Source organism: Vollenhovia emeryi, unplaced genomic scaffold, assembly GCF_000949405.1.
Source record: "Vollenhovia emeryi isolate VEMERY1.0 unplaced genomic scaffold, V.emery_V1.0 DF939239.1, whole genome shotgun sequence".
In the NCBI taxonomy this organism is placed as follows: domain Eukaryota; kingdom Metazoa; phylum Arthropoda; class Insecta; order Hymenoptera; family Formicidae; genus Vollenhovia; species Vollenhovia emeryi.
This window is the reverse complement of record NW_011967127.1, coordinates 22,559-48,102: the sequence shown is the minus strand read 5'-3', so window position 1 is coordinate 48,102 and position 25,544 is coordinate 22,559. Positions and strand designations below refer to the sequence as shown.

The 25,544-nt window shown below is 42.9% G+C and overlaps 1 protein-coding gene and 1 non-coding gene across 2 annotated transcripts; both read right to left on the bottom strand.

Annotated features, from left to right (window-relative positions):
* Nucleotides 1–671: 671 nt before the first annotated feature.
* On the bottom strand, nucleotides 672–22,870 carry LOC105560188 (nuclear receptor subfamily 2 group E member 1-like). The gene is made up of 9 exons (XM_012009074.1): nucleotides 22,706–22,870; nucleotides 22,407–22,522; nucleotides 20,174–20,359; nucleotides 19,985–20,098; nucleotides 19,672–19,838; nucleotides 19,223–19,494; nucleotides 19,036–19,143; nucleotides 17,979–18,519; nucleotides 672–16,888 (listed from the first exon to the last, which is right to left on the bottom strand). The coding sequence occupies exons 1-8, from the start codon at nucleotides 22,861–22,863 to the stop codon at nucleotides 18,279–18,281; spliced, it is 1,362 nt and encodes a 453-aa protein (XP_011864464.1). The 5' UTR covers nucleotides 22,864–22,870; the 3' UTR covers nucleotides 672–16,888; nucleotides 17,979–18,278.
* Nucleotides 22,871–23,966: 1,096 nt separating this feature from the next.
* Nucleotides 23,967–24,039, bottom strand: Trnaa-ggc. Its single transcript has one exon. It is a non-coding gene; the product is annotated as a tRNA-Ala (tRNA).
* Between the last annotated feature and the right edge of the window lie 1,505 nt (nucleotides 24,040–25,544).

The following is a 25,544-nucleotide window of genomic DNA, read 5'->3' as shown; positions in this document are numbered from 1 at the left end:
TTGGTTTTCTAAATATGGCAAGAAGGTAAAAGTCAGAGTTAAGACTTAAACTAATGAGCTTAAGCGTAAAATAAAGTTCGCTCGCATATAGAAAACTCTGAGAATTTAATTCGTAGCCTTTCTGAAAAAAAACTTGATTAAACATACGATATTATATCTTTTTCCATTCTTCGTTTCCTGTCTCTTTAAAATGTTGAGATCTCAATTCAGTCCTTTAACCTCGGTCAAACTTTAACTCGTGTTTATGAAAGTGGACCTAGAAGCTCGTAGACTCGGTTTAAATGTTTACCTCTGTTTCTAGATCTAAAGCTTGGAAGCAAAAATCTTGTATAAATAAAAACTAAATATAACCGGCACACATTTGTGAATATAAGAAGAAAATTGACCGGCTTGAGAGCAAAATGGAGGAGTCACATATCTAGTGCGCGACGAGAATGCGAGTCTTCTTCTTTTCCGCTGCATCGCGCAAGGATGAAGCGCCGAACTAGCACACGAGTAAAGGAGAACAGAGAAAAGGATAAAGAAAAATCGAAAATAGAATAAAAGAGGAAAACGAGTCTGAGAAACGTAGATTTATTTTTGATACATTGTTGGGGAGACTCCAAGTGAATCTTTCTTTTTCAATTTTTTTTGTTAGATGTTTTTAATAACTTAATGAATTTTTACGATATTAAGGTGAGAAAATAAAGAGAGAGAGAGAGTTTTTTTTAATGTAAGATAAGAGAAGGAGAAAGAGGAGTGACAAAATGAAATGATTTTCGCGGGAAAACGGATAAATTAACGTTATAGAGAGAGAGAGAGAGGATTATAAGAGTTAATCGGGAGGATGAGGCGCGCAGCTTTTTGCGATGAGCTCGCTCGCTTTTAGGAGGGGGAAAAAGATTACGACGTGAAGTAGATTTCTTAGTCGGATATAAATTTGTATATTATATTTAATAATATATTTCGAAGAAGCGGCGGCCACGGGTCTGCCCGGCGAGGCCGTCGGCGAGACGGGACCCCGCAAGTCCAGGGGCCTCGTAGTTTTATACGAGTGGCCTGTTTGCGCGTCGTACCACCGTAGAGGAGTACCCTCGCCCAGACCCGTGCCACGCGGTTATTTATCAAGCGTAAATATTTAAATGATGAAAGATGGAGGGAGAAGTAGTGAGAGAGAGAGAGGGAGAGATTTGTATTAAAGCTTGTAAAGGAGAAAGAAGTTGCGAAACGGAAGGAAGTGCCAAGGGACAAGAGAAACACGTTCGCACAGCATGCAAACCTAGTGACTACACAGCAATAGATTGCCGAACGGAACAGGATGCAACGATAACAGAGGCAAAAATGCAGAGAACAATTACAGTAGAACGCGCAGACAATGAGCAAGGGGAAGGATACAGAATGGGAGATAGCAAATACGGAATCAAGCCCTCGTTTATTCTCACGGTCGACGAATATCATTTACGCTACTTCGAGACCAATATCATATCACGCGTCATCTTTTTGATTTACTTTTTTTGGCCCGTATGTTCAAAATTTCAAGTTCGATGAAGGAGGAACAGTCCGGACACTTGAGAGAAGAAGCACGACGCGAAGCGAGACACGCGAATCGCCCCTATCACAGAGACCCGTCGTCGCCGGGGAGAGGACTCCGTCGAGACCTCGTCGAGCCGGCCTTCGGCGGGTACCATCGCCCACCCGCCCTCTTTCGGAGTATCTCTTTCTAAATTGAGCGAACGAAGCTTTTGCTCCGGGATAAAACGCGGCGTCCGATATTTTTCGGCGAGAGAGGAACAGAATCCATTTACTGTCCTTGGTACGTTTAGTGTCGCCGGTCAATGGCGCGCAAAGGCGAACATTCGGATGTTACTTCAAAATTTTTCCAAACTTTCGATAGACACGTAATGCGTACGTCAATTTCAAAGTCGTGCGAAAACGTTAATCGCTGCGTTCTTCCCGCGGGCAGATCGATGTGCCCCCGCATACGAAAACTCACACCTTTCGCTCGTTCATCGGGTCTTTCAGTTTGGATATTTTCGTTGCGACGAATTGTTTTATTCTTTTTTTTTTAAGAAAAAGTTTCGGATCAAAAGATTAGGAGAAAAGAATGAAAATGAGAAAAAAAAAGATGGAATTTGCATACTTTTCACTCAGAAGACAGCAAATAGAAGCAGCCTCTTTGATCGGGAAAGAAAAAACGGAAGAAGGGAACATTATTCAGCCGATTCCTCAAGCATTCAGAAAACACTGAGATAGAAAAAGAAAGACAAAAGGAGAGAGAGAGAGAGACAACCCGCTCGCACGCTCGAGAGAAAGAAAGAGAATGTACAAATCAAACAAAATAACAAATGATGATTGAATAGATGAAATTATTAATATAATAATAACTTAAAGAAGAAAGAAAATTTTTAACGTTATAAATTATTGCGCGCGCCCGCGGGGCGCGCGAAAAGTTAGAGGCGAGGAATATAACTTAATCTACTGGTAGAGATATCGACAAACAAATGTACAAAATCGATTTATTGCTAAATGTTAGTATTCTAGAGTATTTTACTGTCGAAGATCGCGTAAAAAGTGAAGATTATACTAAGCTCGGCTAAGATTGTACTATCCCGGCAGATTAAGTTAAAAACATAGGAGGTTCGAGCGAAAAAAAAAGGTCAAATTTTACGTCATTCCGCCGAAAAAGAAGACAGGAATAACTCATCGTCATAAAGAAACAACAATCGGAAGACCCAATCCGTAAAAAAAAAACAGTAAAAGATCGCTTGAATTAATGTACAAGCCTCGAAACGTAATAAGTACTCCATTTTTCTTTGTACGAACGCGCGTTCTTACATCGTCAACGTGTCTCCAAGGACTCTCGCGAAACGCAGTTTTATCCGATCTTCCGTCACGTTCTTTCATCGCACGCAGTTTTGTATCGCTACATCGCCAGAGAATTCGACGTTTCCCGCCAGGATATCGCCGAACGCTCTTCAGCAAGTTTAACAGAGCAACGCGTGACGATGAATGACAATTAACACGCGCATCGTATCACTTACGAGAGTGAAATCACAAGAGGAAAAAAGTGCACAGACGGCAGAATCTCAGGCGAACACGCCTGCGAGCGAGAAAAGGTATTTAAAAAAAGAGGAAGAAAATAAAAAGAGCGTCTAACGCGTAACAGCTACGCGATTCGCAGTATATCGGACTTTCCACGAGGATACACTCAGACAAGAGAGAAAGAGAGAGAGAGAAAGAGAGAGAGAGAGAGAGACAGGAAGAAAGAGTCAGACGAACGAGATGCTCGAGCCAGGACGCTCTCGTTTCCATTTGATCGATCAATCGCAATCCAGGACCAGTCGTGAACGCAGCACAGCTCTCTGCGAACGGCATCCAGATGCACCCGATCTTCAAAGCCGAATGCATGCAACGCATACAACAGGAGTTTCTCCGCAGCAGAAGTTAGAGGTTCTTCTCTTATCACCGATGGCGAACCTCGAGGAGTGGCCAAGCCGATCGGAGCGACGATTCGAGCCGATAAAAGTCGGCCAACGACCGGGGGCCTCTCGCGAATGCCTCCCGGCAAAGGATGGAGACGGTTGGAGACTTCGATCGACTTGGTCGATCTCGCGGAATCGCCGTAGGAGAAATACCCTGCATAGCACACAGTAACGCATAGCACATCTGGAAATAGAAAGGGGAGAGAAAGAAAGAAACAGCGTTTCTCTCTCGACACCGGCATTATTCCGCATTACTCTCTCACCGACATTACTCACGATTCACCGACAAGATATATTGATATAAAAAATATATATATATTTACATATAGGTACATGTATTCCGGCATGCAGAATCCGAACGATCGATCCCGCATCACCGCGATCGCGTTCGCGAGCAACGCTTAGAGAAAGACAACTCGCGTCCAGGGTCGCGCGACCGCGGCCCGTTTGGAACTCAAACAGATTGCAGGATACTTGTCTTTAATTAATAATAGCGACTAATAAGTAATAATAGCGATAAGGGGTGATTTAAACTGATTTTTAATATTAAATATGCGTCACGCGCTCCTCGCTCGGCGACGGGACGAGGATCGCGTTCGCGTCTAAGTTTGGGGGGTGATTGACAAAAGCAAAAGTAAAACAGAGATGGCAGATTACGGCCAGGAGAGGTAGATTATTTTGGGCTTTAGTATTAGGGTTTCGATAGAGATTTGGAGTAAGTGCGATTCGGGTGCAGGGAACGGTGATAAGGCCGCCGGAAAAATTTCACGGGGATAAGCGGTCGCTCTTTTCGGATTTGCTCTCGCGAGCTTCGCTCGAGGACGAAGGCCTCGTTTCGTTACCGACGTGGCCTCGCTCCTCGACGGGCTGACGATTACTTTCCGGAAATACGTAGCGACCGGACGTCGCGATTGGCTTCGAAGCTATCTGGATAAATAGATCCGAGTCAATATTTTACGATTATAATGGAACATTTCGTGGTAATCCAGTAGTTGTCGGAAGTAGCTGTGAAAATTGAATGATCGTCATAACGAAAGATTAAGGATCCAAAGAATCTACGTGTCTTATCTTCTTCTCGATCTTTTTTATCCAGACACTTGGGGCGCGACCGGACGTCCTTGGGAAAAATCAAATGGGGGATGATCGGTACTTTCGGCGCGGGAAACAATTCTGGGACCGGGCACGTGGCGGCAATCGAAGGCCTTATTATACACACTTGGGCATTGTTATTACTGTGACAGGTTGATATCGCTAAACAGATAGTATATCAGATAAGCTCCTTGGGCGTGATATCGCGCCTCCAGATGATAGGGACAGTGAGGGGGGTGAGAAGAATGGCGCTTGTTAACGCCAAGTTAACGCTAAGAGAGTGAAGAAACTGTGTGTGGAGGATGTAATGTAATTCGTAAGATCTAAGCGAAGCTAGAGAAGTAGAGTGTGACAGAGGGTAAAGATGGAGAAGTAATGACGACGGTGGGAGCCCATTGAAGGGACTCCCGGTGTATTATCTATTATTATCCTATTGTTGCCAATAATGGGCATTATGATGGAGAGCCGCGCGGATATGTAACTTATTCTCTACACTGCATTTACCCTTCCCCCGATGATCCCCGAGAAATATACCTATGTATACATAGTTACGCAGCGCATATACACTATACATCTGTTGTACATAGATATATATTATATGTAAAGCTTAAACTTAATTAACGTGAGGCGGATGATTAGTCGACGTGCCAGATTATGTGCAACCCGTAAATAGCCGTTCGTCGAACGGGGCGAATGAAGCGAGTGAGTGAGATGAATGAAAGTTTTAGAGCAAGAGTATGCGCGTACGTGTGTGTGCGAATGTGCGAGAGAATGAGAGAGAAAGAGAGAGAGAGAAGAAAAATTGATGGGAGAGCAGAAAAATTGAGCGACATTTTTGTACGCAGTTTTCCGCACAGGTGTGCCTCGTCTCACTTTGCTACCGAACTTTTGCGACTGATTATATACGCTAAGGAACGATCACATCCGCAAGAGAGCGATCGCACGGCAGAAACCATCCGTTCCGTCGAAATGCACGTTTAACGAGTATCTTTAGAAATTACTTGGTACTAAACGTTCATTGTATTACCTCAATATCGAAACAAAATTAGCCAGACACGATAATCGCTTTCCGTCATTCGGAAATGTTTCATAAGTAAAATGTAAAATTTGCGATCTTCCGATTATCGTGGAAAAGCGGGGATTTTCTCGTGAAAGAAGGAACGATGAAATTTCGCCGTGCGATCAAGCTCGATTCAAGGTACGATCTACCGATCGTTCCTCTCGATAGTAACTGTATCTCACACATAAGGCTGTCCACACACTGCCAACACTGAGATGAGGCGACTGATCGGACGCTGGAGACAATGTCGAGAGAGACGAGATTAATAATACTAAAACCCAAAATAGCCGTTTCCGGGAGAAAGCGAGAAAGCTCCGCACACGGAGTGGGAACATCCATATACAAAAGAAGGAAGCAAATTCTTAATTTTTTTTCTTTCCTTTCACTCCGTGTTTGCGCGAGAGGAATGGAAGAAACACAGGGAATTTACGTAATACCATCGCTACCTCATAAGTTTTACAAGAATTCTATGAAATTAAACGAAACGAAAAGTGAAAAAAAATGCTGCCAGGCGCACAAAAAAAGAGAAAAGAATAGTTGTTCGCGTTTTCCTTCCGTATTTTTAATCTTGGTTTTTTCTTTATTTCTTATTTTTTTGTCTTTGTTTATTCACTTGTTGCACCGAGCGAGAAAAAGAAGATAGAATCAGCTCCGGCAGAACGCTCGAGCGATCGGCGGAAGGACTCCTTCGGAACACGAATTCGGGAACAGGGCACTTGTTCCTCGCTCACGCGTTACGTTCCGTGTGTTAATTTTCCTTTTCTTTTCCGCCATTCTAGTTTCACCATTCGTGCGTGATGCGCTTGTTCATTCTTCCTACGGTTCGTGAAAGTGTCGCGCTGTCGGTCCGTAGATGACGGACAACAGCTGTCAGCTGTTCACGCGCATGCGATTTTCCCTGCTTGCGGCGATACCGATTTTTCGAAACGACGCACACACTCCCGGGAAGAAACTACGTTTTACACCGAACATAAAACAGCGTTATACTACCGCCGATAATCGCTCAGACGCCGCTTTTAGCCCGGCAGTGGTATCATTTGTCTTCAGGTGCTCTTTACGTTAATCGATATACATATATATATATATTACATAAATATATATATATAGTAAGGCGACTATATATTAGTGCATATCGATCATGTTCCGATTATTTTAAACAATAAATAGTAATGCAAAATATATGTATACACGTAATGCACCATCGATTTTCTTCCGATCATCTAACTCCGTCTGACGTGAGTGATGCGTGAACTGTGCTCGATCGGAGCACGCATCTCAATTGGACAGACACAAAAGTTACAAAAATCACATAGCTATAAGATATGCGGAAATGTTACTTGATAATAAAAACAACAAATAAACACGAGTTGTGCTGTAATCCAGTAATAATAACGCGAATACGCTCGGAAACTGACCCCCTCGAGGAAAAAAGTCTCCACGGGGATGCTCGCCCTCGTCGGCCCGCTGATAATCCTGGGCCGTACCACTGCCGGGTTAACCGACCTTGCTTTTCACCATTATCCTCCGACCACAATGTTCACAACGTACAGCATGTCGAAACGCACGTTGTACATATGTACATGTGTACATAAAGTAACGCTCTGTACATACGTTGCCGCGAGTCGAACGGATCCTGGCGAAACTCCTCTTCAACGACCACGATCTTTCACTTCCGACCTCGTGATCCAGTAACGAGGCTGTCGATCAAATCCAGTCCACCACCAGCGTGGTGATTTAAACGGGACCATTACTCATTACGAAATTGAACGCGGGATTCCATTACACCCTCTGCATTGAGAGATCAACTCTTCGTGCTCGACCTGTCATCCTTGTACGACGACCACGTCCGACCTGACCTCGAACATATCTATTCGATCGTCTTACAGACCATTGTCCTTACCGGAAAGTAATAGTCGCGGCACAAAAATTATGTAGATAATCTTTTTTCTTCATTTCGCGAGACAAATAGCGTTGGTATTATGCATAACTTTTCAAAATTATTTGCAATTTTACAAATCTTGCTAGGGCTTGTTATATTTGATAATATTTAAAAAATTATTCAAGTGAAGTAGTAGATTATATAATAATTAATTGTCCGTCACGTTTGGGACTGCCATAATTATCGATGTGAGATTTTTTCCAGGATTCTCTCGACTCGCGGCGCTAATTCGCTTCGTGATTTCTCGTCCGTGTTAATGGAACGGCAAGAAAAAATTAGATATAGAGAAAGCGAATCGGGAAAAGGAACGGCAAGAGAAGATACAGTAGAACATTTTTCAGCAATATGCAAGCAGCGATAGCACAGCCTGAAATATGAAGCAATGGAAGAATATATCGGTCCTGAAGACGAAAACAGAAAATTTGGATTTTTGAATACATAATAAATTATAATTTTGAGAAGATAATCAAACCGTTAATCTTTATTATAGATATTTGTGATGAAGAATTTTCAAGTACTGCAATTAGAGGAAACATGTCGAATAGAGGTTAAAATTAAAACTTTTGGAATAATCAAAACAGCATCAATCTTCATCGAGGAAGAGATCAATTTGGACCCTGAATCATTGGTTCGGAAATGAAGATCGCATCGACCACGAATCGAATTAATAATTTCAAGATAATCAAAGTGAAAGAAAACGTAGAACGCAGCCAATGTAAATCTTCGAACATCTCAAATTCGGAAAAGGAAATCTATCAGGGATTAGATTAAGAATTCTAATATATAATCAAACTAAAAAAGAAAAAAAATCGACAGATGCAAAGCGTGATCGTCACCACGCGAGACGCTTCGACGACGACCGCGCAAATTCAGAAAATAAAAACTGCCACCACGGAAAAGGATTGTTAAATTAACCGCAAGTAGGTTCTCAAGCGCTGTAATAAAGAATTAGTAGAATCATAGCGAAGGAAACTGAAAGCAAGATAAACGAAAGAAAGAAGCCGTTGCAGAAAGGGAGGCGAAACGCCAGCAAGGAGAACCGCAGCTTTCGCGCAGCAGAGCAAAAGACAGACAAGGACAAACAGCCACGACATATTGTATATCTGAAGAATTGGAAGAGGAAGTAGCAGCAGAAGAATCGGTCCGACCCAGCACGACGCTAGGGCGACCGAAGGGCCAAGCCTCATTAGCGCATTAGAAAAGAATTTCGAAGTAACATAACAAACGAATGACAGCGACATGCTACATGGACACCAACATGTCTATGCCACAATACACGCATACTATATAAATATATATATACTTTTATATGTATTTCTATTATATAATATACGTACATATTATTATTAATTATATATACGCACGCCGAGATATGTGCAGAGGGAGAGGATAATCGAGGAGAGGAAGAAAGGAAGCACACACCCACGTATAATGATGGTTGCATGCATAAACGAAGTAATAATACTAATTAATTAATCGATAATCATAGCGAACGCGGCGACGCCGCGCCGTCTCGCCGTTACTATAGTAAGTAGGGGTGAAAAAAAAGAGAAATGCGAGGAACACTATCACAATAGCAAGAGGAACACTGTATTCATAGGGAGAATGAATGAGGAAGAGGGAGAGAGAGAGAGAAAGAGAGAGATATGTGCGACGGAAGAACAGTGCACAAGATTACAGTGACGATGATACAATGCATCTCAAGGGAGATAACGTAATCGTAAGCGAAAGAAGGGAGGATAACATTGGGGGGGATCCACCCATTTTCTCAATCGAAATATCGATGCCTCGTGGTCAGGTCGGCCGGAGCCTCGTAGACGCGGAGAGAAAAAGTATATCCCGTTAAATCTTCTCACCTCCCCTTTCCTCGTGTAAGGGCGAACAAAAGTACAGCTCGTTTGATTTCGCGCTTCCGCACCGTTCTCGCCCCGAGGTGTCGATACGCATATCGCATATATAGATATAAAGGTTGTGCATTGCCGACGGGGACAACCTCCGCGCTTGCATTCGCTTCACACTCGCTACATTAAGTGTAATGAGTCCTTTTGTTTTTCTTTTTTTTTATTTTAATTCCGGCGGGATTCTTTGCGATCGAGGGAACGTTAGCGACCGAGAGGACTGTCTCGGTCAAGTCGAGGGAAAGGGAAATCGAGCCTCCTCCCCCCCCCGCGGTTAAAACAATTTCGCCGTAATTAATTCATTTTTGTCTACTTTAGTTTACTTTAATCGCTACTATTTCTATCTGTAGAGGAAAAAGTTCTATATAATTGCTGCTACGTACTACTACTACCATTACTCCTATTACTACTAGTGCTACTAGCTACTATATATTTTTGTGTGTTCGACAATTTGTTTCTTGATCTTTGCAAACGCCAAAAGAAACGCGAAATGTTCCTCGTTTGTTTTCCAAAAAAATTTATCTGACGAAAAATTGAACGACCCATTCCCTTTTTTTCAGATTGTTTTAAAGTGACTTTCTATACCGAAGAAATAATCCATAATTAATTAAAATACTTGTATAACGATTGTATGCAAAGTCTTAGATTATCGTGAAACTTGCAGCATGTCGAGTAAATTATTTATTTGTTGCTAATTCTCTTGCTTTGAAGTAGCTCTTTAAAAAATACCCGAGACACGTGGGACATTCGTAAACGTGTAAATAAAAGATAAGAGGGAGAGAAACGGAGGGAACATTTTCCCTTTCCGAATGAGGAACGCGTGTTTCTTCCTTCAAAGATCATCCTCTTTTCGCGAGCTGTCCTTTCCGCATGAACTCGCAAAATTTTGTGCGTCGTCGCGTTACGGTTCTTTTTCGTTTGCTTTTTGGCATTTGTTCCGTTGACTTTTCTCCTTTTACATTACGTAGAGTAGTTTCTTCGTCATTCGTTGTTTTTTTTTTCTCAGCACCCTTCACACTCAATTGCGCCATTTCGAATCACCAAATTGACGCAGATCTCATCACTCACAAAAGCAAACGTACACACACACACACACACACACACACACACACATAAATACATACATACATATGCGTAGAAATCCAGTGTCACACATGACGCATAAAACTTTTCGGTCGAGGAGAAAAGAAAGCTGCAGTGTTTTTAGTGGATAATGTTTACTACATACTACATACTCTATATGAATAACCCTTATTAAGTACACGAAAGCATAGGAAATAAAACGTTCGTAGGCATATGATAAGGCAGAAAAAGAAAGTAGTGGACGGCTTTCCTCCAGATGCGAAATTCAAGTTCCGTCTAACGCTTCGCTAAATTATTATCGAGATCGCCAGGTATTTCGGGGAGATCGTATCATGCTCACCCTTCGGAAACTACATCTTCTGTTGTCGTTCTAGTCTGAAAATCTAGAAGCCAGATTGCAAGGATACGATTTTTTCGAAACGACCGCCGCGAGCATTTCGACTTTTTGAAACTTTCTTTGAGAATGAAAGAAACGTTCGGGAATTTTCCGTGCCCAATAGGAGCATGCGAATAAGCGAGAAATCGTTTTCGGGAAGTTTTAAGGATACCACTTCTGGAGGGAGAGCAACCGCTAAAGGTGTTTATGTTTTTCGGATCATAAATTTAGTAGGCACACGCGAGTGAGGAATTGCCATGAATCATTTTGATGAGCGAAGAGAAAGACGTTGAAAGCGAGCCACACCGACAGACACAAAAACAGACGTGCAGGACGAGGGTGAAGTAGAATTCGTTACGTTTCACAGCCGCGTTATCTTTCAGTGTACCGCGCGTGCTGTATTTCTTCAGCACGCGTGTTCCTTTCCGCGAAGAATACATACGTGTTTCACGCTTAAACCGGAACTTGCCGTGCGTCTGGACCGAAGGAAAGAAGCTGCTAAGTTGATAAAGAAACGCTATATTTTTAAAACGTCTCAATACACGGAGAATCTTTTCAATACTTTCGACAGATCTCTGCTTCCTTACGGTCCGGACGTGTGCGAAAGTTTTTTAAGTGCGTACTGCGCTGTACACACGCTATGGAGAAGGAAGAAAAAGAACCGATTCTCTCCGCCTGTAATAAATGTTTAAGAGTTTATTGACAAGCCAGATTTACCATAGAAATTTATATTATATACATCGATATATATACAATACACATATATATATTACACATATATATATCTACACCACATGCGCCATATATATTTTGCAGTTTTGTCCTTTGCTTTAATACAATACGTAACGGAGATAACAGAATGCGTGGGAGATTTAGAGTGCGTGCGAGAAAGAGTGCGAGAGTGAAAGGAACAAGAGAGAATGGGAGAAAGAGTGGGAAAGAGCGTGAGAATGAGAGAAACGACGGGGGAGTTATGGAAACCGAATGGCATTTAAACGTACCTATTACATGTTAATTAATTAACTACGATTAATATTTGCAGTTTGCAAAGAGAACCATGTCTTTCTACGCACCCTGTGTTTTTATCACGGATCGAATGTCACGCGATTTTTCTATACACACATTATATATCAAATCATATATGTGCAATAGTTGTTACAATAGACCAATGGGGATTTGAAAGCACCGGCGTCGAGACGCCCGGCGTCGCGACGCGCCTACACGCAAACTACCTCGCAGATTCTGAAGCTATTAACGCGAGCCTAAGTCACCCGACATGGTACAGCGCGTAATTCTGCTCGATAAGGAAACGAGATTTTATTTTAACGAAGCCGAGAGAAACGGGAGATGAATAGCGTTACAGCGATCCGATCCAGAATTTATCGGAACCGATGAAATTAATTGATGTAATTCCATAAGTCATCGTTTGCCTCTTCCAATTTCGTGCGAATCTAAATTTTTCTTCTAACGATGTTAAGAATTTCTTTAGGAGAAAATTTGATTTAAAAATTGATAGAGTGACAATAGGTCTGATAGATAATTTATATGGTATGTAACATTGTGATTTCAAAGATGATTCTACACAAATCTCTCTCATGGAAAAAAATTATCTTTCGAAAACTAACAATTGAGAGGCGAGCTGCAAGTGATGCAAATAATATATTTCCGTTCGTTGAAGTTCGTCAGAGAGAAAGAGAGAGAGAAAGCATCAATTGAAATCACGATATCGCTGAAGATTACGACAGCGCCGTTCGTAAACGGGTATTTTCTTCCCTAATCGATAATGCTATCCGCGAGAAATCCATCCGAGCCGTCCTCTTTCCTTCCGCAAGGCGGAGAAAAAATTGCGTGCACAGAGAGCAAGTCGGTCGAGGCAAGTGTCTGAAACGATTGTCGACTCGCTGTAACGCTAATTATTCTCGAAGTGGGAAGCAGCAGATTCTGCGCTTGTCATCGCTGGCGGACCTGGCGAATTCAGGTGCCAGATGCAAATTCGGAAACGCACCGGTGCGAAGCGAGACGTACGGTCATAGCAACGCGCGACGATTATGCTAATTTCACAGGCAAAGGAACCCCATCCCACGCCCCACCATCCCCCATACAATAGAAAATAATTGCAACGTGCGAGCGTAACGACGACGATAAACAATTACGAGATAATAGATTATTGCGTTTGCGTGCTCTGTCGGGGAGGGGGATGGAGCACTCCCGGGAACTCGACTGCAACCCTTTTTTTCTCGGGCGTCGATGTCCCGCGGGTGCTTGCTCCCCCTCGCAAATGTATATAGTATAGGGTCGCCGAAGTTGCGGACTTTTCTCGAGAATTTCCAATATTCGTGATCGCAGAATTTTTTCCCTGCTCTTTCGTCACATTTAACTGTCATGCAAATTTCTACGCAAATTCGGTAACGATCAGATTTTACCAACAGATTATTTTCGCGGAATTCCAGCGAATATTGCGCCCCGAATCGAGAAAAACTGAGAAGGGATATAAGCATCCTTCATTAATATCAATATTAATTAATAAGGCGAAACGTCACTGCCAAACGCTTTCGGGAGTCGCATCAATTCTCTGGAAATTCACAGGAGATTGCAATTTTTCGATAGTAGAAGCTCCTTTTTTTCATCAGAGAAAGAAGGATATCGCAATATCTTTATCTTCTCTGGGAAAAAAGAGGATTACGATGAGGTAATCCAGATTTTGCAGAGAACAAGGTAGAGAGGATGATAAGCATAATCGATCGTTCGCGATTGCGAATAAAGGGCATCGTCGAGAATCCGCAACGACGATCGTCAGAGCCGACAATCTGTTATATTTCGCTGTTTGCCGATTCGTCCGAAACTTCCGAGTTTGCGAAGAAAATGCGCAGAAGGTGCGAACGTCCCGAAAATCCGGACTTGCACAGATTTGCTCTCTCGGAACTCCTTTCGGACCTTCGGCTCACGGCGATTTGTTATTACGCCGAAATCTGTTAGTTTTGTCCTTACATATTAGTGTTGAAATGGAGGAAAATAGTAGAAATGCCGTTGTGTTTGATTCATTTTTTTTATCTTTTAAGAGAAAGGAAAGGGCCAAGGTAGAAGTAAGGCGTCGGCGATATTTCGTCGCGCATTCAAGCGACAGGAAATCAGGAAGATGAGAGATTCAGCGAACACGAATGTACGCACGTCTTTTTCTTTGTAAACGTTAACGCGCCTGCGAGCCTCGGTCCTCAATCGATCCTGAATATGAAGTGTACACGATTCGGCACGGGAATTTTTCACTTCTTTAAAAATTCAGATGCGCCTGAGGTGCATCGTACTGCTTGTCTCTTGCCGAAATTGCACAAACGAACGTTGAATTGTAGCTAAGATGTACGATACGTTTTAACTCAATAACGCGCACGGTAAATGCTTGATGTAGCAATAATTGAAGTAGTCATCTATTGCCATTAATTAATGACTTCACTAATTACCGTTGATTTTACCATTAGAGGATATTACGTTTCTCTGGTTGTTTTAATTACTCCGATCGATAAACGCGATTCGAGGAAGCTGAAGCGAGGATCGAGGTGAAGCATGCGCGTAAGCGAGCATTGGCAAACGAGAACGAGAACAATTCCTCACATAAATGAAAAGAAGAACTAGAAAAATAGAGAAAGAGAGAGAGAGAGAGAGGGGGGGAGTGAGTGAGTGAGTGAGAGAGAGAGAGAGAGAAAGAGAGTGAGAGTGTAATGGATGAACGAGAAGATAATGGGTACACGCAGGTGAATCAGGTTTAATTGCAAATCAACTGTGTAACTCTAATAAAAGTCTATTTGAATGTAAGCGCGTTAAAAAACTGCTATTAAGGAGAACAGTATATAAATATGTAACACATATATGATAAAGAGCGACCGGCGGATCACGGAAGAGAGCAGGTAACTCACGAGTAGATTTCGAAAAGAGATCTCTTCTTTCTCTTCTATTTTTGTTTGTTTGTTCGTTTGTTCATTAAGTAATATCCGTTTAGATGCTAAAAACGATGGAAAAGATTCGAGCAAAACGGCCGAGCGAGTCAGGGCAGAGCAAAAGTGAGGGAGAGATACATTTGAAGCTTCGAACGGTTTACGGCAAACATTTTCAAAGAGTTTTAAATAAAGGGAGGAAATTTCAAATAACTTGAAAATTTTCTGAGAAATTTGTCACGCGACAAGGCTTTATAATCCCGAGTTTCGTTCGAGACATATTTAAGAAGTTGCTCGAGCGCACACCGCAAGTTGAAATGTACCTCCCTCGTGCTAGAAATCGTGGTCGAGAATTGTCTCGAGCCATCGCTCGGTCGGGCGTTTTCGTTTTCTTCCAGCTACCGCTTGCTATCAATAATCTTAACTGTCCGAGAATGGTTACACACGAACGAGAATCGCGACGCGCGATTCGGCAGACGGAGATACCGAGAGCTGACGGGATAATGCGAATGTGAGCCTCGAAAATCTTTCCGTCACGAAATGCTCCCATCGATAATTAACGTCCATCCGAAAATCCTTCCATCTGTAAACGCATACACACGTGAATGCAACGCATGTACAGACGCACACAGATACACCCCCGCGCGCGCAGCTCCTTTGTACGAAAACTTCCCGCAGAGTTCTCCGCTGTTCCATCTTTTTCCCTCTTGAACTCTGTTCCATTGTCTCTCCCTGTCTCCTTTCTCTCAACCCACGCGCAGAAATAAGAAAAGAATTCACACGCAACTACATTTACAATCGAGATGACTTTTCTCTGCTGAACAACCGGACCACGGCAGATCGTATTTTCGGATAATATAGCGAGCAGTTCTTTCTTTCGGGAATGCATTCACGAGGACAAGGAAGTAATGAGAAATGGATGTGTAATGAGTTTATGTGTAACGTTCAATTGAGGATTGTATGTAATTGTATATATATAAGTACAATGCAGTTCGTGAGTTAAGATACATTCTCCTTTTTCTACCATGAGAGAAAAATAAATTATTCTAGTTAATAAAAAAATGGCCGTTTGTATGTCGTCCCCTCGTCTTTCCATATCAATTATGCTAATGACTTCCAGCGTGCTAATTATCATTTTTATTCGCGAGAAGAAAAAGTATAAGAACTTTCAACTGAAATATCCAATGCAAAATGAATCATGATAATACATTCTCTCTGCATAACTCTATTTTATGATAAAACATTTGATTTATATGCAACCCGTTTCTTACTATTAAAAACAATCGTCTCTTCTGAAACCTAGAACGTAAAACTTGCAACACACATCGTAACACGATTTCAATTGGAAATCCTTAATTACATTGTTCAAGCGCTTTTAATACGGAGAAAAATTATTTTGAGGAAGAGAAAAAAGTGCGCGTGGGTCTTTTCTAAAGGAATTAATTTTATTAATTACTACAGAGGACAATTTTTCGAAACGATATACGATGCGATAGGCATCAGTGAGCGATCGGCTCGCAATTAGATAATCTTCGGTCGCTCTAGAGCAAGGAAGTAATACTATAGAGATAACATTAGCGAGAGAGTAACGACGACGGCGATCGTTTTCCGCTTCAGGTATATCTGACTAGTGGCACGGGGAACGGAATAAATGAGACCATTAATCGATTAGCTAAGTAATTACATGAATATGCGTCTGTGTCGCTTTAATATGCATTACATCTCATTTACGATGCGCTACGGTCATCGGTAAAGTTATTTATATCTAGGACAGGTATGTACATATGTGTCCACTTCAGGTGCATAAATATTACATTGCGCAAAGCCCATTTATGTGTATATATAATATATATAATACCACATACACAAACGGAAAGAACTGATGCGATTGACAATAGCGCCAGAATTCTGTCCATCGCGAATCGATATTCTGGCAGGCGAAACTGTCGCTGCGTTATGAAATCTCGAGCGCTTCCCTCCTGCTGTATCTTTTTACCATCGTTTTGCAAATTTTATCGGCACGGCCCGTGCAGCGTATCATAATTCGATAAGCTAGCTGGCAACAAAAATTATATCTGCCGCTTATTGCTTATCTGTCCCATTCGCGATTGTTAGTTTATTAAAATAGTCTAGTTTGGAGGGCGCTAATCATATAATTAGCTGCTCCTTCCCGGCTTATAATTTTGTTTATAAAGAATACGTAAAACAAGTCAATCATATCACTGTTTTCAGCGATAACGCACGAATTGGCTTTTAAAGAGTAGTTAATTAAAGTTATCTTAAAAAGTTATCTTAAAAAGGAACAAGATAACTATCACTAGACTAGATTCGGTATCATAAGATTGAAGGTCATCGATGTCGGTGACATAAAAAGATCGTATACGTAAGACACTTGTTCTTCTATCTCAGAGCTGTCCATGAACTGCTAATTTCGGCCGATTTTCGCGAGGCACCGCCTATTACCCCCTACTCCAGTCATCTAACAATCGTAACCAAGCGCACGGCGTTCAGCTTCAAGTACGACGTATCGGTAATCCGACGCCGTTGCGTGCCCCTTGACTACCAAATGTCAGTTTCTAAAATGTGATTTATGATTATTAAAAAATCATTTTAAATAATTACTAAATATACTCTCGTCGATGTAATTAATAATCGGAAATTAAGTTTCTTATGGAATTAGTTATTTAAAAAGATTTTAAACAAATCACGTTTCAAAAACTGACATTTGGCAGTCAAAAGGCACGCAACGACGTCGGATCACCGATACGTCGTACCTGAAGCTGAGCGCCGCGCGCTTAGTTACAGTTGCTAGATGACTGGAGTAGAGGGTAATAGGCGGTACCTCGCGAAAATCGGCCGAAATGAGCAGTTCATGGACAGCTCTGAGCTGGAGTTACCAAAAGAAAGTAACTGTAACTGTAACTTCGTCACAACCCATACAGTACGCATGTCTAAAAGACATCTTTCAGACGTCTTTAAGTCGTCTTTTAGATATGTATGTCTAAAGATGTCTTAAAGATGTCTTTTAGACATGCGTGCTGTGTGGCAAGTAACGAGTTACTTCCCAACCCTGTCAACGATAATAATTACAACGGCGTTACGTTCGCACTCTAATAATCTTAAGGTCAATATCTAAAACAACCAACCCTATTACGTGACTCCCACGACGTCGAAGTCGGTCAGGATATCTCTGCGTTCTTCGTTACCTTCTCTGTTAATTATTTTTGAAGAAGGCAAAAACAATTTAGAGGCAGATGAAAACAAACGTAGTTTTCCATGCAAATTGCGTAGTTCTTCTATGGACGATCAACGCGAAAGTGTATTCTAATTTTATCTCGACATGATCATCGCCCGGTTTGATTTTCGGCGTCGCCGACAAAAGGGTGTCGGTAAAACATACACGGCACCGATATCGCGAGAGCAAAGGGGTGCGTTCGTGCCGGCAGTTAGGCGGGCCTGAGGGCGCCGACCATGTCGCCCAGCAGTCGCTCCACGCTGACGTCGCCGACCGTCGGCTTGAACAGCAGCTCGTGCAGGGTGGCGCGGCACAGTGCACGCGCCGGTGGTAAGAGCAGCAACAATCGACCCACCCTGCGCGCATCCCTCTCGCAAAACACCGCTACCGTCTGCTCCTGCAACGCCGCCACTCGCCCCGGCTCGCAGAGGTTTCGCGACTCTACGATGGATCAAATTGTATCAAAAAGATTGTAAAAAATTGTGAAATAGATGAAACGAAGGGTCGTTTTCGCCGTGCGAGAAGAAGCAACGGAGCAATTGCGCGGGCAATGAGAATTGTAAAATTCGAGAACACTACTAAATACGAATATGAGATTACAATATATCAGAGCTGTCCACGAACTGCTAATTTCGGCCGATTTTCGCGAGGCACCGCCTATTACCCCCTACTCCAGTCATCTAACAACCGTAACCAAGCGCGCGGCGCTCAGCTTCAGGTACGACATATCGGTAATCCGACGTCGTTGCGTGCCTCTTGACTGCCAAATGTCTGTTTCTGAAATGTGATGTGTTTAAAATCTTTTTAAATAACTAATTCAATAAGAAACTTTTAATTCCCGATTAATAATTACATTGACAAGAGTATATTTAGTAATTATTTAAAAAGATTTTAAACAAATCACGTTTTAGAAACTGACATTTGGTAGTCAAGGGGCACGCAAGGGCGTTGGATTACTGCGATCGTACCTGAAGCTGAGCGCCGCGCGCTTGGTTACGGTTGTTAGATGACTGGAGTAGGAGATAATAGGCGGTGCCTCGCAAAAATCGGCCGAAATGAGCAGTTCGTGGACAGCTCTGCAATATATGTAAAGTTTCGACTGAAGCTTCAGATGAATAAAGCAAGGAAAGAAAGAAGGGAAAGACGTTTCAGAGGAAGAGATCGGACCTAACTTGCTCACCCGCCTTGAAGAGGACTATGGCCTTTAAGCACGCGTACTCCGAGTGATCCACCCTCAACGCGGCGCACTTTACTAAGAGCTCCCTCAGCCTCCTCGCTTTATCGAGGAGAACTTCTCTCCGCTCTATCGGCAGGTCCACGGGCACCAGGGTGGTCTCATCCACGGGAAAGTTCCACTGCGCGGCAGTCAGCACGAACAACTCGCTCCACGACTCCTCCAGAAGGATAGTTTGGTCTCTGTAAGGAAGCTTGCGAGAGAGGACAACGATGTGATTACCTTCTAACTTTGGCGGGTACAAAGAGCTTTTGCGATCTTCTTAGCTCAAATTCCGTTCGACGAGTTTTTATTTTATGCTATTTTATAAAAGGAAAGTTGTAAAAATTGTAAAAGTTATAAAAAGTAAGTTAGAGAGCTTGAAGCTTACTTCCAGAAAAGAATGTATACTTCTCGCCCATCGCACGGCGAAGAAAAGCAGCTTCGCCGCGAACTCGTAGATATTTTCGGTCGGCAGGAGAGATAAGCCTTGCATGGTGTATTCTGATGAGACGGAAGTGATAACCGGCGGTGCCAAGCGAGTGCTTACTAATTCCTCTGCAACAAACAGATAATTTGAATCTCTTACTACATGCGCGGCTAAAAGCAACACTGATATACATCCCGTTCACTCGAGAGTCGGAACGCTGATATCTATTGACAAATTAACAGCGGAATTCTAAATCATTCCAATTAATTTATACCTTTCGATTCAATTCTGACATCGACTGTTGCCGCTTCCTCGGAGCTGGTGACTTCGTCTTCCTTGGCGGTAGTCATGGACAAAGACTCCGGAGATGGTCGTGGCAAAAAATGCGCTACCAAGACAACGGGTCATATTTTATCGTGGAAAGAATTAACATTGATATTTTGCTTATATTTTTATTGCTTACCGACGGACGGGGTAAATGCTGGAACCGTGGGTTTAAAGGGGAACAAAGCCGGATATAGGAGAGGGTGGTAGGTGCTGCTTGCAGGATGATAGACGTTAGGGATGCCCGTGTAAAGCCCCGAAGAGGTCCTCCTCGCCGCCGCAACGAGAGAAGACGTGCTCCTCGGCGCTCTCTCGTGTTGTACAGCTAAAAAAAAGGACGGTGTCGTTAAAATCCCGCCTGGTCGCCAGAAATTCCTGTACCGTCACATTCACAATCGCCTTATATCAATTACGTTATTATTTTATTCAGTTTAACATATGCTCATTCAATTCTCTTCGAAATATCTAATAAAGTAATAATTATTATTACATTAACGTAAAATTAATAGGTGACAATTACAACTCCGTACAATTAAAATAGATACCAACTAATAAGAATATTCTTCAAGCCGCTAGCAGTAATTAACAACTTCAGTATTTTCTTGACTATATCTGCTCTGGGAAAAAAAGACAGCAACCCATTTTGGGGCCCACAATTAGTAATCGAATTATTTGGATCGTTCGTAACTCCACTCTGGGAAAAATTTAGACCGTTTTTTTTTGTAGTTAAGCAACTTAACATTTCGATTAGTGCCTCTTAGGTGAAAATTATGTTTGCGTTACTGAATATCGACAGAGCTAATTGCCAGAATGGATTAATATAACTTTAAAATCTTGGATATACATCGAATAGCTAATTGCGAGTTTTAGCTACGCTGGGTAAAATTCGTAAAAGATTAGAGTTACGAACAATCCAAATAATTACCAATTGAGACCCCCAAATTGAGTTGCTAACTGTCCTTTTTCCCAGAATGGCATTTTTTTAATAATACAGAAAATATATGGCGAAAAATATTACCTCAGCCAGGATTTGAGCCTGGACCTCCCTACGCTCTAGGCGGGCGTCTCCAATTCGACCACTGAGGCGTGTATGAGAAGTTTTCTGTATTATTAAAAAAAAAAGTGCCAGATGCGGTCAAGAAAATACTGAAGTTGTTAAAATAGATATCGATTTCGACTCTCCGCACAATTGCGTTTTCGCTCGAGGGCGGAAGAAGGATGCGCGGGAGTGCAGTGGCCCTTTAATGGCACCTCCCGCCTCGTTAATTGATATCTCAGCAATCAAGTGTTTGGATTATCGCTCGGAGCATAAGGGGGCCGGAGGTGTTTACAAAAGCTGTGAACGCCAGGCTGCTTCTGACACCGCCCGCCACCGAATCCTACCATTCGGTAAGCAGAGGTATAGAGTTTCATGTGGATGTGTGGGATGTGGGATGGCAAAGTGTGGACACTTTGCTTTTTCCAGACGGTCTCCCTTCCGCCACGCCGGCCGAGGCGTCATCGTGCATTGTAATATCCAACTCGCCGCACTTTGCGGATGTATTCTATTCTATACCGAGCGCATCTAAAAGCTCCGCGTTACATTGGAGCGCAGCTTCCACGTATCAATATAGTATACGAAGCTTATCCTGCACGTAGGGCGGAACAGGAGGCAATCGATATCCCTAATATCTACGTGAATAATGTAATTTATTTCAATCGTCGGAGCAGATTAAAAGACCTTGTTTTTAAGAAGATAATATAATAAGCATCTTGTTTCTTCATCACCAACGGATATTCCTTTATCGGTTCTTCTTGCGCAACGTAAACAAATCGACGAGTGTTTTGTTCAACACATTTCCGAGATTAGCGTAATTTAAAAAATAGTGGTATACTCGAAGACTTGTAAGTCGTTTCGAAATTAAGAAACGAGAGGAACGCGATGATCTCGCGCTGCAATCAAACGCTGAGACACTTTTCCGTTAAAACTCGACCTCGGGTTCCAGGAAGTTCTGCGACTGTCAGAAAAATGGAATGTACATTTCTCGCTTACTCTCCACACTCCGCTGGATATTTCCGTGCAAACATGTCGAGTGCCGCTCGGTGGCCTTAGCAATCGGGAGGTACCGCAATCTCTATATCTCTTTCTTTAAGAAAAGGGGTATCGGTGGACAAATACGCATTATTAGAAGCGGACTTAGGCACGACGGTCAAGCGCTCAGGACTGGAATATGCATATTCCATATAATACATGTATTTTAGAATCCATCGCGATATTGCAGGGCAGAGATGTAGCGTTAAATACATATTGATCTCAGATGATCTCTGCGATTGCCCGGCGAACGTGAATGATCGATAACCTCAGAACCGCGTTAATCACTGACAGAACGTACCGTCTCGTTTCATGTTCACCTGAAGACACTTGGTGAAACGGCAGGCTTGGCACTGGTTGCGCCGCGATACATCCACGACGCAGCGCCCGTTCTCTTTGCACACGTAATCCAAATTCCTGCGCACATAGAATTTCAAAACTCTCTTTATACGAGCGCCACTGGGAAATCTCCCGAGAAACGAAGATAACGCGGCGCACAATTGTAAAAAGTAAACGACAGAGCAATTAACAAATCTATTGGATCAGATCACTCGCAAATATTGTTTCATAGTCAGACGGGAAGTTAATTACCTCGCGTACCTGCGGATAGACCGCTTGAAGAAACCCCGACATCCGTCGCAACTCGGCACTCCGTAATGCTTCCCGGAGGCCTTGTCCCCACAGACCTTGCATAGCGTTTCCCCGCGGCCGTTTTCCTCCATTCCCGACAAACCTGTTTGCATGAAAATCGATTTCATGGTAGACATAGAATTAGCACGTTTGACGCTTAATTCTAAATTTTGAAGTAGAACATTTCGCGTATCCCGCATGAATCAAAGCCTGTGTAGTTAATCAAGTTAATTTAACCCCCCGTTGCTTTATAATCTTGTTGAGGCTCGTGACACGGATTACGGATATCAAACATGAAAAATATTATTCTCTTGGTACGGAGCCAAATGTAACAAACACGAGTTGGTCTCGTGGGTCACAATCAGTTACGGATGTGTTTAAACGTACACATTTGCAGGCTTTGCTACGAGTGAGCCTATAAATCGTATCGCTTGTAATTTCGTACTGTTTTGCATGAATTATTATTACATAATGTATTTTTTGATATATTTATTTTTAGGCAAAAAATTATACCGACCAGAGAAATCGTTAACCAAATCTTTACAGGCTCTCAAAAATTCTACTTTTTTATTATAAATTTTGGGTCAAAATATATATTTATCACAAAGCAATCACGTTCGATGTTTTATAAAAGAATTAAATTATATAAAATAATAAGTAATGTACGAAAGTTTTTATTGCGGTACCGTTGACTCTTACGCAACCCGCAAAGGAAGTTCGAGCGTGTGATCAGATGCTTGTGTTTGCTCCACGTCACAGGGCAAGGGGTTAATATTGATAAAATGAAGATTTGACAGAACGCATTTAACTTTTTCAAAAACAATTTTATTTTTCTATCGTCAACGAGGTAGTGGAACATGAAGTATGATATTAGCTAAACTAATCCGATATTTTAGCAGCCCAAAAAATCGTATCTCGTGCATAATATAATATAACTACGGAGTATCTAAAGATGATCTTGAAACAGTCATGAATATAAGATCTGACTGCTGACTCTAGTTTAGGGTGGTTCGAAGAAGAGGATACTTTAAATCGCGCATCGATAGTTCTGTGTCTTAAGGCCGACAACCCGAATCGGCACGCAGTTCAAGGTCAAAAAGTAGTCGCGAACATATCATCATTGGATTGTTGCGACAAATGTTACCATAGTAATAAATAGGGGTGTATCTTCGGGGAGATGGGCACTAAGACGTAGCACTTATTAATTTTCGGCGAGAAAAATAACTGACTAGGACCAGACCAGGATTCGAACCTGGGACCTTCCGCCTGCCGGACGAATGCTCTTCCAACTGAGCTATCCAGGCCCCCACTCGAAATCCTTCTCGCTTACTCGGGGGCTTTTCGGGGGGACAAAGACAGTTAGCAATCTATTTTGAGGCCGACAATTAGTAATCAAGGACTTGATACCACATGCCTCAGTGGTCGAAATGGTGAGACGCCCGCCTAAAGTGTAGGGAGGTTCAAACCCCGGCTAAGGTAATAATTTTCGCGATAAATTTTTTTATTAGAATTTGCTAGTTGTGTCGTTTATTAATCTTCCTACATAGGTTCGAAGAAGGTTTGCTGAAATGCAAAATCGAGCGCGAACGTTGAAGAGTCATAATACCTCGCGCTAAAATGCCACCGCGTGGAAGCCAGGGCACGATATTTCCCCTCGAGAGTGCCAGGCTTTAAAGTGACGACGGTATTACGTCGCAGGCAATATCGCTATGAGTCACTGACGCGACTACGAGCGTCATTCTGCATTATGCATACGCTATACGACGAGAAATGCATACGCGAAGGAGAGCCAGCGCTTCTGCTCATTATCCGCCGTGGGATTTCCTTGTGCGATTTCCTCGCTGTAAATTCGCTGCTATAACCGCGCCTCGGCCTTCTCCAAGGGGAGAGGAGATACGCGCCACTTTGCATACTACACGACGTAATGCGACAGCGAGGATCGCTAAACATCGCCAGCGACATCGTCGATTCCGCGTCGCTCTCTGACTGCGGCCGCTTTAAGCTCGACGCGAAGTAACATCGCGGAGAGAGACCGACGATTTCGCGCTGATCGATCATCGTGCCGGCTGTATTTTAACGAGTTTTGTAACATCCGTGTTAAATGGACAATTCCGATTCAACAGCCCAGACGATCAAACGCAATGCGCTGCTCAAGCACAAAATTTCTAATATTTTATTTAAACAAGCGTACGCGAGCACAAACTTGACAGAAGTGATTTCAGTATTAAGGAATTGCGGTCAATGGAAGAGAGAGAGAGAGAGGATTTTTCTGAACGTTAGCGAACGAATTGAATATGCTCTTCATTAATCCGAATCTGATACCAGTCGTACTTATTAAACTCGTGAAAGAAACATAAGAAACCATTTTGCGTTTATAGTGAACGCGTACCTTGGTGAATGCGCCGTAATGGCTGGAACGAAATCGACGAGAGAGAAAGGGGGGGGAGGAGAGGGAGAGAGAAGGAGAGAAAGTCGAGTCGCATACGTCTCCTGCGCGCGGGTCACAAAGTCGAGGAGCCAGGAGGTCGCGTGTCCTCCGAGCGACCCATCGACGTCGGGCGACGGGCGGCGGACCCTCTTTCTCCCGTGACTTTGCGTCCCCTCGCAGGCCCTGAGGGCTACCGCCTCTCGCCTGCCCTCCCACAATCGCCCTCCGCCGCCCGTCACGGACCCGATAGGCGCCCGGGCCACCTGGTCGTTTCCCAGGCTCAATAATGCAGCGCGCCCGACGTGGAGAGCATCGCCCAGGCAAGCGGTAAACCACCATCGGCCCCTGGTCGGCTGCCGCCACGGCTGGAGGAGTCCTGGC